The sequence below is a fragment of the Filicampus tigris genome, chromosome 4, assembly GCF_054856515.1.
Source record: "Filicampus tigris isolate MCC_2025a chromosome 4, RoL_Ftig_1.0, whole genome shotgun sequence".
NCBI classification, from domain to species: Eukaryota; Metazoa; Chordata; class Actinopteri; order Syngnathiformes; family Syngnathidae; genus Filicampus; species Filicampus tigris.
This window is the reverse complement of record NC_141220.1, coordinates 3,789,669-3,804,970: the sequence shown is the minus strand read 5'-3', so window position 1 is coordinate 3,804,970 and position 15,302 is coordinate 3,789,669. Positions and strand designations below refer to the sequence as shown.

Sequence of the window (15,302 nt, the reverse complement as noted above, 5' to 3'; positions counted from 1 at the left end):
AGATCAACAGACTGATTGGTGCAACGTCTGTTGTGATGTGGACTCTGTATCGGTCTGTTGTGGTGAAGAAGGAGCTGTGCCAAAAGGAAAATCTTTCAATGTACCCGTTGATCTATGTTCAGGGGTGCACGTAATTTTTTTCATGCGGTACTCGCATGAGTGCCAGGAGATTGTCTTTGGTACTCACTAGTGGTCCAACGGATCACATAAAGTCGGTCCGGGATTTTGAGTCACAGATAGGATGTTTTTTTTTTATGGGTAAAAAATAAATAAAAAGAACTTGGTCTTCATATATTTTATAAAACGCTTGTGCCCACAAAACAATAAATAAATAAACTCTTAATGTCTAATATGGCCGTTTAGGATTTAAGAACTTTATCCTTTTTTTTTTTGAGAATTTAATGCAGTTTTGTAAGTGGTACAGTGTATACATTTCAAGATATCCTGCCAGACATTTTGAGCTGAATTTTTTCTTACAATTATTAGGCAAACGTGTTGTTATAAATTAAATGAAGACAAAGTTTTATTTTTATTTTTGTTTCATAAGGAAAAAAACTTGAAGTGCAATTTAAGGCACCTTTCTTAAAACATGGACAGCACATTACAAAGTAATCTAGGTCCACAATATAGAAAAAGTTAAAAAAAATAAAATAAATAGTATTAAGCCAAGGAGCAGCAAATGATAACAGCTGCTAGCCACTAACGCTGAAGACTTGTGCACTTTCATACAGTGTAAACTAGCCGTTTGTTCGTGTCCTAAATTAGCGACTGAATATGATTTCGAGACTGCGTTGTGTTGGTGTTGGTAGCAAGCGTTAAAACTGCCGCGACGTCGAAAACGGTAAGTCAAGTTAGCCGTTACGCCACCATGCGGGACAACTTCAAAGTAAAAGTTCACTAAGGCTATTGCATTGGCATTAATGACTCAATGTATTATTTGGTAAGCTTTATTTTGAAGTTAGCCTTTGTGGAGGCGGTGTGTTCGTTGAGTATGTTTGCAAAACGCTCTTGTACATGCAACTTACATGATCTTGGGTATTCAACTTCCTCTGCTGAATGTGGACTAATCACGTTGCCTTTTTGTGAACACGCACATTTTTTTTCACCAACAATTCTGCGGATCGTGCCCATCCTGAACCGATGCTTGATCCTTACCAATCAAAGATGATTCGTTGCACTGCACCACTAGTGTGTACAGGTATGCAAATTCGGTACGCATCAGTGATTTCTGTTGCGCATGCGTACCTGCATACCAGTTTTGTGCACCCCTGTCTATGTTCCCACTAGGGATGTGCGCGACTATTCGTTTAACCGTTTAACCGCCTATGATTTATTAAACGTTTAGTATTTTACTAGTCGGTTAAACGCTGCATTAGTATCACGCAAATTGTTCCTCACGCCTCTGCCTCGGCCTCTGTAAACAAACTGAGCACCAAGAGAGATAATTGCAGCTGCCCCCCGCACCCACACGCACACATAGTAGGGGGCAGGGACATTTAGTTTGGGGAAGAAAAGTACACTCTGAAGATATCGAAGCTACCACGAAAAACAACGGCACCGTTTGGCAGTATTTTGATGCAGCAGATGACAACAAGATCGTCGGTAGGCTTTGTAAGCATAAACTTGCTTACAACCACTCTCCCGGAGTGATGAGAAACCACAGCCAAAGTAAATCTCGATGTGAACCAGCAGGTCGATGGCGGCGGGGCCAGGCAGACGAGCATGAGAGCGTTTGTTGCAGCCAGGCGCTGCGATACTTACCACACAGCAAAGATTACCCAACTAATTTGTAAAATGACACTATATGCTGCCGCTTTCTTTTGTTCAGGGCAAACGGTTCGAAAAATTAATGCTGTATATCGAGCCTAAGTATGTGGTGCCAAGTCGCAAAACAATAATGCCCCAACTCGAGAGTAGCCATAACCAAATGAAAGAGTCAATACTGCGAGCGTTTGAGCGCGTCAGCTATGTGGCCTATACTATAACTACAGACGGATGGACGTCCATAGCCACCGAATCTTACATGACTATGACGTGTATAACGTATGTGGACGAAGGACATCTCCGCAGCTGTGTGCTTCATGCGGCTTGGAGGAAAGACACACAGCTGAAAACTTGGCTGCTCTCCTGCGAAGTGTGATGGGTACATGGGACTAGAAAATAAAGCCGTCGCCTGTGTTCATGATAATGCACCTAACATATGGCGAATGAGACCCTGCCGGACTGGGAGTCGGTACCATTACTCATTACAGTATTCATAATAAATGCAATGCTTTGCATTGGCAAATGTATAAGAAATGTATTTCTCTTTCAATTGTTCACTTTTATTTAGACCGTTGTTGTTAAATCAATAGAATTTAAATTGACAAACTGTCCTGAATGTTTGGGCTAAAATAGCCTCTACTGTAAATACACAAAACATTTGCTTTTTAAACTTTGAATTCAATGTACAATAAGTATTCTCTTGTCCAATCTTTCCTTATAATGGAATTTCCTTATGTGGGAAACGACTACGGTACATGTCCTGTATGAACATGCATGTTAACGAAATGCATGTGTAACAAGTTAACAACACAAGCAACATAATGCAAAAAAATATTTTCCCAAAACATTTTATCAAACAAAATTCTGCACTATAAAGTACATGTATATGAACAAAATTCAGTACAGTATAACAAACATGGTCCAAATACTGTTGAAAAAAATACTAACACCAATGCAGTACTCTACTTAACTACAGTAAACTGTACTGTATTTTAATGTTGATTTTTCTCAGAAAAAATGAGTATTTTGAGTTGTGTTGGCTTCATTCTTTGCTGTATTAAAATGTTTGCGTATCATACAGTTTTGTTGCTAATTGCAAGTAACTGTCCCGTTGATCATCACTGATTCTTGTGCATGCAAAAGGACACGTTCATTTACGCCACTGTACTTCGTCCGTCGAGCCGCAAACAATTTCCCCTGAGCAGGCAAACTGCCGGAATCGTACTGAGCCAGAATCGATTCCTTGTGTTTCAAATTCTCGTAAATTTGAGTTTTTCCGACTCAAAGTGTCTCCTGGATGTTTTTTACTTTGTGTCCAGCTTCGCTTAATCGGATGCATTTCACTCTCTCTTCCACGGTCATTACCGTTCTTCTTCGTTTGGATGCCACGATCTACAGACGAAAACGTAAATGAATACATTTGAAATATTTTGCAATTTCAGTAATGCGCATGCCAAAGAAGTAAATTACATGTCGCCATTTTGGATCCGATGATGGCGGAGCGGTCAAAGTTTTTCCGTAGTATCGAGCAGGAGCTGCTTGAGTTTGCGCTACTGCGGGCTTCGCTATGGCACCGGAACGTCCGTTGTAAGGAATTGATCGGTAATGTAATAAAAGAAAATTTAATGCATACGTTTTTTTTCCGAGTGAGGGAATTTCCATTTGATCCGATGATGGCTGAGCGGTCAATGTTTTTCCGTAGTATAGAGCAGGAACTGCTTGAATTTGCGCTACTCTGGGCTTCGCTATGGGTTCCGGGTTCCGGATACCGGAACTTCCGTTGTAAGGAATCGATTGTTAATGTAATATAGTAGAAGAAAATGTAATGCATACGTTTTTTTTCCGGGTGAGGGAATTTCCGTTTGACAGAGGTCCGTAGGTGGGAATACTTACTGTTTTAAATTTCAAGTTTTCTTGCTTATAGACTAGTCGACTAGTCGCAAATAAAATTTGAGACAAATAAAATTTGAGACTAGTCGGTGGGCAAATTAGTCGAAATTCCCATCCCTAGTTCCCACCCTCTCCTATGGTCACGAGCTATGGGTAACCGAAAGAACAAGCTCTCAGATACAAATGGCCAGCATGAGTTTCCTCCTCAGGGTTTCTGGACTTTCCCTTGGAGCACCAGCATTTCACCCTATCTCTAAGGCTTAGAGATAGGGTGAAATGCTCGGGAGGCGCTCAAAGTGTGGTGTTACTGTTCTGCATCGAAACGGGGCAGACGAGGTGGCTCGGGCATTTGGTTCGGATGCCTCCTGGTAGGTGTTCCAGGCACATACCAGTGGGGATGAGGGCCTAAGGATGAGCCAGGACATGCTGGAAAGTCTTTGTCTCCAGACTGGCCTGGGAAGGCCTCAGAATCTTCCCAGAAGAGTTGGACAAAGTGGCAGGGAAGAGGGAAGTCTGGGTTTCCCTACTTAAGCTGCTGCCCCAGTGACCCGATCCTTGGTAAGCAAAAGAAAATGGATGGATGGGTAGATGCCATGGACTGGTCACAAATCTTATCTTAAATATCTGGGCCTTTCATTTGCACAGATACCAAAGAGTTTGAGTCATCTTGCAGTTGTTTGTCCACTGGAGCCTCTCCTAACTGACTTTGGGCAAAAAGCGGGGTACATCTCTGCAGGGCAGACAAACAACATTCACATACACACCAAAGGACACTTTGTTGAACCTAACATGCATGTTTCTAGAATATGGGCATACCTGTTTTGGCGTATTGTACTTAAGTCAAGTGTTCTTTTCAAGTTTCACTTGGCATAAGAGTGTATTGCTGGCAAAAGCTTGACCTTTTGAAACAGAAATAGTTTTCTTCTTTTTCTACTTATGGTATTTGCTCTAATACAAGACAGATTCCAGCTTTTCAAACTTTGTACAGGTAAACAATCTGATTGTGTTTTCTCTGCACAACTGTTTAAGTGATGCATCATAAAAATTATGATTGATCTTTGTCATGTATCCACAGAGGAAATCACACAGATTAATGGTGGCTCAGATTTTCAGTGGGCTAAGGATGCAGAATCACGAAACAGACTGTGGAAAGCTCGCCATGACGCCTGGTATGCTGCTCAGGCTCTAAGGCCTGGTTGCAAGGTAAGGTATTATAGCTCTCCACTGCTTTGTGAAACAAATTAAAACATATTGGCACTCAGCAAAGTACAAATCCACACAAGAGTGGAATTGTAGAGCTAAACTGGGGGGAAAATGGCATACCATATTTGTTTGATTGTCCCACCATATTGTAGCAAGCAGCAGGTTCTGCAATCCGCAGTATACATTCTGACAAGAACGAACCAGTATATAAAAATGCAGAGCTCAAAAGATCGATGTACATTATGTCTTTCTAATAGCCAGATAATTCCTGGTCCAATGTAAAACTCCCAAAATATTTTTGACTCTCTTTTTCAGATGGCCATGCCTTTTTTTATGTAAACCCTTCCAACATGAAACATTTGCTATTTTGTAATGGGGAAAAAAAATGTTCTACCATTCGTTGTATGCATTTTTGCATTCATTTTTTTGTCCACCAGTCTTCTTGGTGCTGCGTAGTGATTTTTAATCTATCATCCATCTATCCACAATCCAAGCCGCTTTGTCATTTTTTCTTTTGACCTATTCTAAGAGATGTTTAACTTTATCCTGCGTGTCAGTAAATTTACATATTTTAAAGAACAATACAACATATATTAATAAATGAATTTGGTGTCCTGCAAAAATGTGAAAGTTCTTTGTCAAGATAGCATTACAACAGTGTGGTTTATATGAAGACCTTTTATACATTTCTTTTCTTTCATGTTAATGCATTTCAAAGTTTATTTTAACTCCCCAGTATGTTGTTGTGTTTGGTTGTAGGCCTATTCTACAGATGTCTGTGTTCCAATTTCCCAACTGCCTCACATCATTGTGGAGACAAAAACAGACCTGATTGAGAACAAACTTACAGGTGAGCACAGTGCAGATGTGGAGGTTCTTGCCTTCATGCCATCACCGCTACACAACATGAAATGTGTTTAAAATAAATTACAATAAATTTTACCAAGTGTTGGAAGTTGAGAACACAAATAAGAAATTGGCATCTCCAAACTACCTTTTTGTTGTGTTTATGTGATTCGAGAGGACTCAGTACCCCACTATGTTACACTTTTATGATGACCCGTGTTTGTTGTGCTTATTTTGTTCATGGCAAAGCCTAAATGAGCTAAGCAAGGCAATGCATTGTGTAATAATAGAAAATTGGTAAACGGCATCCTAGGCACTAAAGTGTTTGAAATGATTATTTCTATCTGTTTGCCCCTATTGCACATCTAATCTGTCCTTACATATTCTCACACAAATTGCAAACATCATTACGATAGGGGGAAGTTAACAGACGTCTTGATAGTGTGAACTTCGAGAGCTACCATGGATGAATCTCTCCTCTTGTAGGATTTCCCATTCCTATTTTACTGCAAAAGAAAATATATTTTTTTGCAACTAAAAGTGATTCCCCCACCCCCCCCACCACCCCCCTCCAATGTTCTTCATGCTGTAATGCTTATGCAGGTCCCATTGCGGGTCATGTGGGTGACGGAAACTTTCACTGTTTAATGGTAGTTGAACCTAACAACCCAGAAGAACTTCATAGGGTCAATCTGTTCGGTGAGAGGCTGGCAAGGTAATGATTTTCTATTTCTTTGTATTATTTGTCTTTTACAGTGGGTACGGAAAGTATTCATTCCCCTTGATTTTTTTTTGCTTTCTGTGTCATTGCAGCAATTTGTCAAAATAAAATAAAAAACATTTTATTTCTCATTAATGTACCCTCAGCACCCCATTTTGACAGAAAAAAAATCAGGAATGTAGAAATTTTTGCAAATTTACGAAAAAAGAAAAATTGAAATATGATATGGTCATAAGTATTCAGACCCTTTGCAGTGACCTTCATATTTAACTCACTTGCTGGCTATTTTTTCGATCCTCCTTGAGATGGTTCTGCCACTTTATAGGAGTCGAGCTGTATTTAATTAAACTGATTGGACTTGATTAGGAAAGGCACACACCTGTCTATAAAAGACCTTACAGCTAACAGTGCATGTCAGGGAAAATGAGAATCGTGAGGTCGAAGGAACTTTCCAAGGTGATCAGAGACAGATATTGTGGCAAGGTACAGATCTGGCCAAGGTTACAAAAGAATTTCTGCAGCACTCAAGGTTCCTAAGAGCACAATGGCCTCCATAATCCTCAAATGGAAGAAGTTTGGGAAGACCACAATTCTTCTTCTTCCCCAATACAATCCCTACAGTGAAACACGATGGTGGGAGCATCATGTTGGATGTGGGGGTGTTTTTCAGCTGCAGGAACAGGACGACTGGTTGTAATTGGAGGAAAAATAAATGTGGCCAAGTACAAAGAGATCCTGGAGGAAAACCAATTCCAGAGTGCTCAGGACATCAGACTGGGCCAAAGGTTCACCTTTCAACAGGACAATGACCTGAAGCACACAGCTAAAATAACCAAGGATGGCTTCAGAACAACTCTGTGACGTTCTTGACTGGCCCAGACAGAGCCCTGACCTAAACCCGATTGAGCATCTCAGGAGAGACATGAAAATGGCTGTCCACCAACGTTCACCATCCAACCTGACAGAACTGGTGAGGATTTGTAAGGAAGAATGGCAGAGGACCCCCAAATCCAGGTGTGAAAAACGTGTTGCATCATTCCCAAGAAGACTCATGGCTGTACAAGCTCAAAAGGGTGCTCCTACTCAATGAAATGCCTCAGGATGTGAATAGTTATTTCAGTTTTTCTTTTTTAATAAATATGCAAAAATGTATATATTTCTGTTTTTTTCTGTCAAGATGGGGTGTACATCAATGCGAAATAAAATGAACTTTTCTGGCAAATGGCTGCAATGACGCAGAAAGTAAAATATTTGAAGGGGTCTAAATACTTTCCGGACCCACTGTATATATCCTGCTTTGAACTGAGACTCACAAGCTAACTTTACCATATGATTACAATGTTTTGTCTTTTGTTTCTCTCTAATATTATAGTTGGAATAGTTTTAGTGTGAACTTTCACTAATATAATTATTGTTGTATCTGAAAATCTAAAATTCTCAGGCCACCATTATGATTGTTGTTTTAGAACTAGACTAAGACTAGAATAAGCAGTATGACTCAATTGCCAGTAGAGTGGACAACAATTTATGGAGTGCCATGTATTTGTTTGCTTGTCCATCTCAGGCATAATCCCTTAATGTTGCCTGTCCTATTATTTACCACTTTGGTATATGAAAGTGACTGTGCTGTCCTCGCATGCACCTGTGCTCAAATTTGCACATTTGACTTCAAAGAATATGAACATATAAATACTTACAAAGACGAAAGTCTTCCAAGGCTTAAATGTTTTGGAGTTCATTTGCCAACTACGACGAGAGGTGACAACAACTTATCTTCAAGAGGTGAAATGTCAAAGATCTGCTATTGGCAACAAATGGGTTTATATAGCTCAAGGCAAAAACTATCCACCAAAGGCATAGGTCTTACTCTCACATATTTTTAACCCAACGTTTTAACAGTTTGCACTATGACTTTGACCATAATAAACCAACTTATTTATAAGCAACTATGAACTTATTTAAAACCTTTAACACAAGCAGATGAAATATTGATGTCTCTTCAGAAGACATGACAGTTGACTGCTGCTTTTTTTTCCTCAATATATTTATTGATTTTTACACAGTTTTATACCAACGGAAACATGTAAAAAGTAATCACACAATTAACCAATTTGTCATACAAAAAGCACAATATTATTTAAAAAAAAAAAAAAAAAAAAAACAAGATCAAAACAAAACACAGCTCAGGAGAACAGAGATGTAAATATATATATATATATATATATATATATATATATATATATATATATATATATATATATATATATATATATATATATATATATATATATATATGCAGGATCCCCAGGGAACAGTCCTGTTTACTCCTGTTCAAGGCAATAACAATCAAGACGTACCTTGTACAATTGATAAAGAGTATCTAGGTCCAAAATAGTAATAGAATCGCCGCCAAATCCTATGAAATTGGTCCACCTTGTGATGTAAACTGTCCGTTCGATATTCTAAAAGAATCAACTTCAATATTATGTTACACCAGCCAGTAACAGAAAGACTTTTATCATTGGTCCTGTGTAACAATATATTCTTTCTAGCAACAAAAGTAAGAACATTATAGAACTTTTTATCAGCTGCTGTGCGGAAACGTTTACCCAGCATACCTATACTGCATCCATTTCCAAATCCATGCCAAAAATGTTCACACAATGTCTTTGACTAATATCTCCTTATTTTATCACATGACCATAGACAATGAGTTAAGGTACCTACAGTATATCTGTTTTACACTTAAGGAACAGAGGCAAAAAGGATTAATTGAATAAATATCGCCGTACATAAACTTGAATTTTTTTCATACGGGTACAGACAGATTTTTTTTTTCTTTTTTACATACTTCCAAATATCTTCCCATGTCTCCTCATCAATATTCACTGACAATTCCTTCTCCCAGACACCTTTGACCCCATCTGTATTACCAGAATATAAACCACACAGTACACCATAAAACAAACTGACCGACGCGTAAGTGACCGCTGTCAAAAAGGTAAACAAAGCAACAAAGATAGTGGTGGCCTAAGACTATTGTAGAGGTCTCCTTTTTTCCAAATCCAAATTTTGAAACCCAGTTGATACCATTGTATTTCCTAAACCCAGCAGGAGGTTGTATAGAACCAAGCTCAGTACAATACAGTAGAATGACGACCAAGTATTAACCTCTATCTCTTCATGTGAGATTGTATTGATTTAATTCAAGTTTGTAAACTTTTGAAATGTCAATTTTTAGCACGGCTCTCTCTTTAAACATTGGGGTAGATACAGTTGCAAGAAACAATATGTGAACCCTTTGGAATTACCTGGATTTCTGCGTTTATTGGTCAGAAAATGTGATCCAATCTTCTAAGTCACAACAATACACATACACTAACTAATACCACACAAACAATTACCTTTATATACTTTTATTGGCCACACCATGTAAATATGCACACAAACATTCAACCCCCAAGGCGAGAAATGACATCACCAATACCTAATCAGTCAGGAGCCAGCCAACCTTGAGTCCGATCAATGTGACTAGAAGTTGATGAAAGCTGCCTTGCCCTATACAAAACAGATAGCAGTTACAAGTTTTCTATTTTCAACATGTAGAAAGCTGCAGTATACCTCACACAAAAGAGCTCTCTGAATACCTACAATTAAGAATTATTAACTTGCATGAAGCTGGAAAGGGTCACGCGTATCTATAAAAGCCCTTGACATTCATCAGTCCATGGTAAGACAGGTTGTCTTTAAATGGAAAAAGTTCAGTGCCGTTGCTGCTCTACTTAATGAAGGAGTGACTGTCCTGTAATGATGACTGCAAGAGCACAATGCAGAATGCTTATTGGTGTGAAGAAAAATCGGCTAAAGATAGAAATCTCTGGAAAATGCTCAAATCTCTGTTGTATCGTTGTCTATGAAACATTAAACAAGAATGGATGTCATTGGAGGGCACCATGGAGGAAGCCACTGCTGTCCAACAAAACATGGCTGGTGGATATTCCACAGCGCGACTGGGAACCTCACGTGTGGACAGATGAAACCAAAATTGGGTCAATTGGAAGGAACATAAAAGTTTGTGTGGAGAAAACATGGCACATCCGACCACCATTAAAACTTCATCCCAACTAAAAAGTATGGCAGAGAAATCATCATGGTTTGTAACTTCAGGGCCTCGACACATTGTAATCATCAACGGAAAAATTAATTAAGTTCATCAAAACATCTTGCAGAAAAACCTCAGAGCATCTGTCTACTAATTGAAGCTTTTCAGAAAATGAGTGATACAGAAGGGACAATGACCCAAATCAACAACTGGATGACTTCTGTATTGACCCAGTTAAGAGTCTTGACCTCAACCTGATATTCACGAGAGTCCATGACATGACCTCAAGAGAGCAATTTACACCAGACATTACAAAATTATTGCTGAACTGAAACAGTTTTGTAAAGTGTGGTCCAAAATTCCTCCTTAACATTGTGCAGGGCTGATTTTTTTTTTTGGACGTTATTGCTGCCAAAAGAGGCTCCACAAATAATTAAGAGATTTACATACGTTTTCCATCATTTACTGTAATGTTTACATGTTGTGTTCAGTAAATACATGGAAACAGCAGAGGTGGGCGCATCAGTAAATTTTGCCGGTCCGTCATTTGTTATTCACCAGCGGCCAGTCTGCCCGTCTGTCGTCATTCCGTCATCGTTATTTTAACCGTGCTTCCGTCATCGCTAAATTACAGTTCGTCACCGCTATTTTAGGACTGTCAGAACATCATCATCACACACACATTGTGGTGAGACCGAGAGAATAAAAAAAATTGTGGGACTATATCATTGCGGTCTGTGGGGCCGAGAAGTACGCCAATATACCTGCGCTGTCATGGTGTCGCGTGAGTAGCCTATTCAATATGCTGTATTCTTACATCCTGGACATATTCCACATTTCCAAATTCAAGAACTAATTTAACACAAATTAGCAGTTTTGTTTTTCTCCGCCAATATGACTGTGAAATTCCTTTCCTTTTGTTTTTGTTTTGAATGGCCTTAAATAGGTCTTAACAAGTCTTAAATTTAACTTGAAGAAACCTAAGGACCCCTGATTGTTGTGACATAGATCACGTCCCATTTTATGACCATTTATGCAGAAATCCAGGTAATTCCAAAGATGCACTTAGTTTTTCTTGACTTTTCTCGATATATGTTTTGCCTGGAAAAAAAACATTGCTTTGTTTTCTCCCAGACGGGCCCTGGCTTTGAATGGTACATGCACAGGGGAGCACGGAGTGGGTTTGGGCAAGCGAGCACTGCTCTATGAAGAGATGGGATCCACGACTATGCAGGTCATGCAAAGTATCAAGGATGCGCTTGACCCAAACAACTTAATGAATCCAGGGAAGGTTTTGCTGCCAAGAGAGCCTTGAAGTATACAGTGATCCAAGTAACAAAAATGTGGAGAATACTTGCAGCATATGTGCACTCCTCTCCAAGAATATTGGAACAGTGAGGCAAACTCCTTTATATTTGATAGTGATTGAAAATATTCATGTTTCACATCGACAGATCAATAGATACAAGGGATAAACATTTCAGATTTTTTTCCGGCTATTTTAATCTGGATCAGATACACAACTTAAATAGAACCTTTTGTTTGAACACACCCATTTTTCATGTGATGAAGTAATGGAACATGTGATTGACAGGTGTGTCCACTGCATTGATTATTCAAACAATAAATAGTGGTAAATGTCTAAGGTCCGCATAGGCAATATAATCACTTGGAATGCCCTGAAAAACTAAACCAAAAACATTGAATGGGTAGGAAAATGATAGCCATTTTGAGAGCTGTAAAGGCCCTTAAATAATTTTAAAAAAATCAAACCGCAATTAATCTCATGATTTCCATTGTTAACTCGCGATGAATCTCAAATCACAGATTTTATATCTGCTATCTCACTTACTTCAATATCCTGTTATTTTATAGTAATTTATACTTATTTGAATTTAAAAATACATACAGTACTGTACAGTTAGAGTAAAAAGTGTTTAAAACTTTGAGTCACTGATTTGTGTCGAACTGAATGCATATAGAATTATTCTTCCACTAGGTGGTTGATGCAGTTGCATTTTACTTTTCAAGTTAAGAGTAAAAGGATAGAAGAAAAAGCAACATGTGATCTCATCCCCATTTTGTTCATTGAAACTTACAACTATTCTCCAGTTCACAACACACCAAATATATGTATTGTTATTATATTTATTGTCGCAACATTGTTATTGTTATAGAGACACTCAGTGATGCAGCTCTCCGGCTCAATAGCCTGCAAATAAAAAGTCAAAGATGTTACGTGAATTTTGTTCTGGAGTTGCCAAATAAAATACGCCTTACGGCTAAAGAGCAAAAGTGTTCACTTCAAGATGGAAGACGGGCATATACAGTACACTCAGCCAAGTCCCTCTCCTACCTCATTTCCCGACCTCTTTAAGAGCTTTAGGCTACTCTTTACAAAAGTTGAGTATATTGGCTGCAGGGATGTTTCTTGAGAGTAATTCATACATAGACGCATCTGCTGTGTTCCGAATAGAATTCCCAAACGACGGGGGTGGGCCAATCAAGGGGCACATGTTAATTTTGCTTCAACCCATTAATGCCTAAAGCGCCTGGCTCAACAGCTCCCCAACACCTAAGGTCATCTTTGGAATTACCCTTGAAAACCTGAAGTTTTCCCAGAAATTCAACGGAGTAAGCTACCAACAGTGAATTCAGCCCTGAGTGAAAACGCTTTTAAATCATGATTAAAAACTTTGCTTTTTCCCCATACCTTTGATTAAGGTCCTCTAAACAATTTTTAAACATTATTATTGTTATTGTCTCTTATTTTAGAAATCTACTTAAATTCCTTTACTTTTAAATGTTTTTAAAGTGGGTTTAAATTCTGTCAATGTATGTTCTGGTAATTTTTGTAAACTACTTTTGTTTTCTCTGCTTTACTTTTATTACTTTACTTAATGTCGTAAACTGTGGTGTTTGTAAAAGCTTGTCGGTTTTGTGTTTTTGCTTGTGTAAAGCACATTGAGTTGCCTTGTGTTTGATATATGAATAAAACTGCCCTGCCTACTGGTGATTGGTGATATTCCAACTGAAAATTACAGTCAATCTCTGCATATTCACAGTTTGGCCCTGCAGATTTGCATTATTTGCCGATTTAAAAAAAAAAAAAATGTTTTTCTAATTTGGGATTTTTTGTAGTTTTCCAGAATCCCATGTTTTTTACGTTATGCGCAACTCTCATTTATTGTGCAATAATCTAATTGTGGAAACATGGAAAACGCGTCTCTACTTACAACATTTTCTACTTAAGCAATTTCTTTCAAAACCAATTAATTTCGTAAGTAGAGGTACCACTGTATTTTGCAGAGGTGAGCATTCCGTCAGTCCGTCACTGACACACCCGTTTTGCTGACGTACAAAAATTGGGCAACAGAATTGACCACAGAATGCGTTTGAAGCTGTGTATGAACAGCTATCAACCACCTCACTTATGGCATTCCAAAACAGGATGGCTGTTGACATGTTGGTTGAGAGAGGAGAAGTGTGTGCTATGTTCGGAGAGCAGTGCTCCACATTCGTTCCCAACAACACAACTGCGGATGGCAGTCTCACCGAAGCCGTAAAGGGACCCCGAACCCTTGAATTGCAAAATTACCACTCTGGTGTTGACACCTCCATGTGGGACTCCTGGATGAATGCCTTTGGAAAATGCAAAGCTGTGGTGTCCTCAATTTCGGTATCAATCGCTGTTTTGGCAGAATTCTTGACCGTGTGTAGATGTTGTATTCCTTGTCTGCGCTCTCTCATTAACCGATTGATGACAACAGCAATCACACCCATGGGGAACCGAATGGCTGAAATGTATCCTTTGCTGGATCCTGACATTAAAGATGATGATGACGACGAGCATTATTACCTGCCTGATTCGTTCTCAGATTCAGGTGACTATGAATAAAGATTAACGGTGCCCCTGAGGCTAAATAAATTTGTTTTCATAAAAATAAGTGAATGAATTTGGACAGTTTGGGTTTGAGCAAATATGTGATAAACAGGAGGGACAGAATAATTGTTCATAGGTTATTCCATATTTACTCTTATAAATATTGTAAGGCATTTATTCAGCATTATAAACTCGTTTTAATCATGTAAGTTGAAGTTGCTTGTGAATCAAGTAGAATGTGAGAAGGAAACAGATGAAAAATAGGAACTCTTATCGAAGAGCATCCCGAGGTAAGACCCCCCCACACACACACACGCACGCGCGCACACACACACACACACACACCGTCTTTGAATGCGATGCAACATGTTCCCCCCACCCTTTAGAGTAGCAATTTCAATGTATACAATTAGGGATCACCCTAAGAAAATAAGGAGAGGAGGCGGAGGGGCAGAGCTGTCAGAGCGCTGTGAGGAATTGTAATTGTACAGTTCCCTTCGTTCTCCTCGCGAGTAAAAAGACAATACAGTGATCCCTCATTTATTGCGGTTAATCCGGACCAGAACCCGGCGCGCTAAGTGAAAAACCGCGAAGTAGCGTCGGCCCTATTATTATGATTATTATCATTTTATATGATATTTATTGTAGAGTTTTGTATTGGGGGGATTTGCGTCTCTTTTACGCTATTGCGAACCCCCGACATGGTTCCCACACTTCTAAATACTTGTTACACAATCAATTTAACTTTCAAAACGCAAAATGAAGAATAAATACCAAGCTGCGGTCTGTGAGAAGAATTAAGCTTCAACCACGGCAGTGGACGATTACGACGGAACGTTCGCTAAAAACTATGTTAAAGTTTTAATTTTGATCATAAAATTGACTTATCTTAA

General features: G+C 38.8%; 1 protein-coding gene across 1 annotated transcript in view; it reads left to right on the top strand.

Moving 5' to 3' along the window:
• ldhd (lactate dehydrogenase D) overlaps positions 1–13,542 on the top strand; it is a 32,972-nt gene extending 19,430 nt beyond the window's left edge. The window contains exons 8-11 of the mRNA XM_086029646.1: positions 4,730–4,857; positions 5,617–5,707; positions 6,307–6,418; positions 11,661–13,542. Coding sequence (XP_085885772.1) covers positions 4,730–4,857; positions 5,617–5,707; positions 6,307–6,418; positions 11,661–11,841 — 512 coding nt within the window. The 3' untranslated portion in view covers positions 11,842–13,542. The remainder of the gene's footprint in view (positions 1–4,729; positions 4,858–5,616; positions 5,708–6,306; positions 6,419–11,660) is intronic.
• The last annotated feature ends 1,760 nt before the right edge of the window (positions 13,543–15,302 follow it).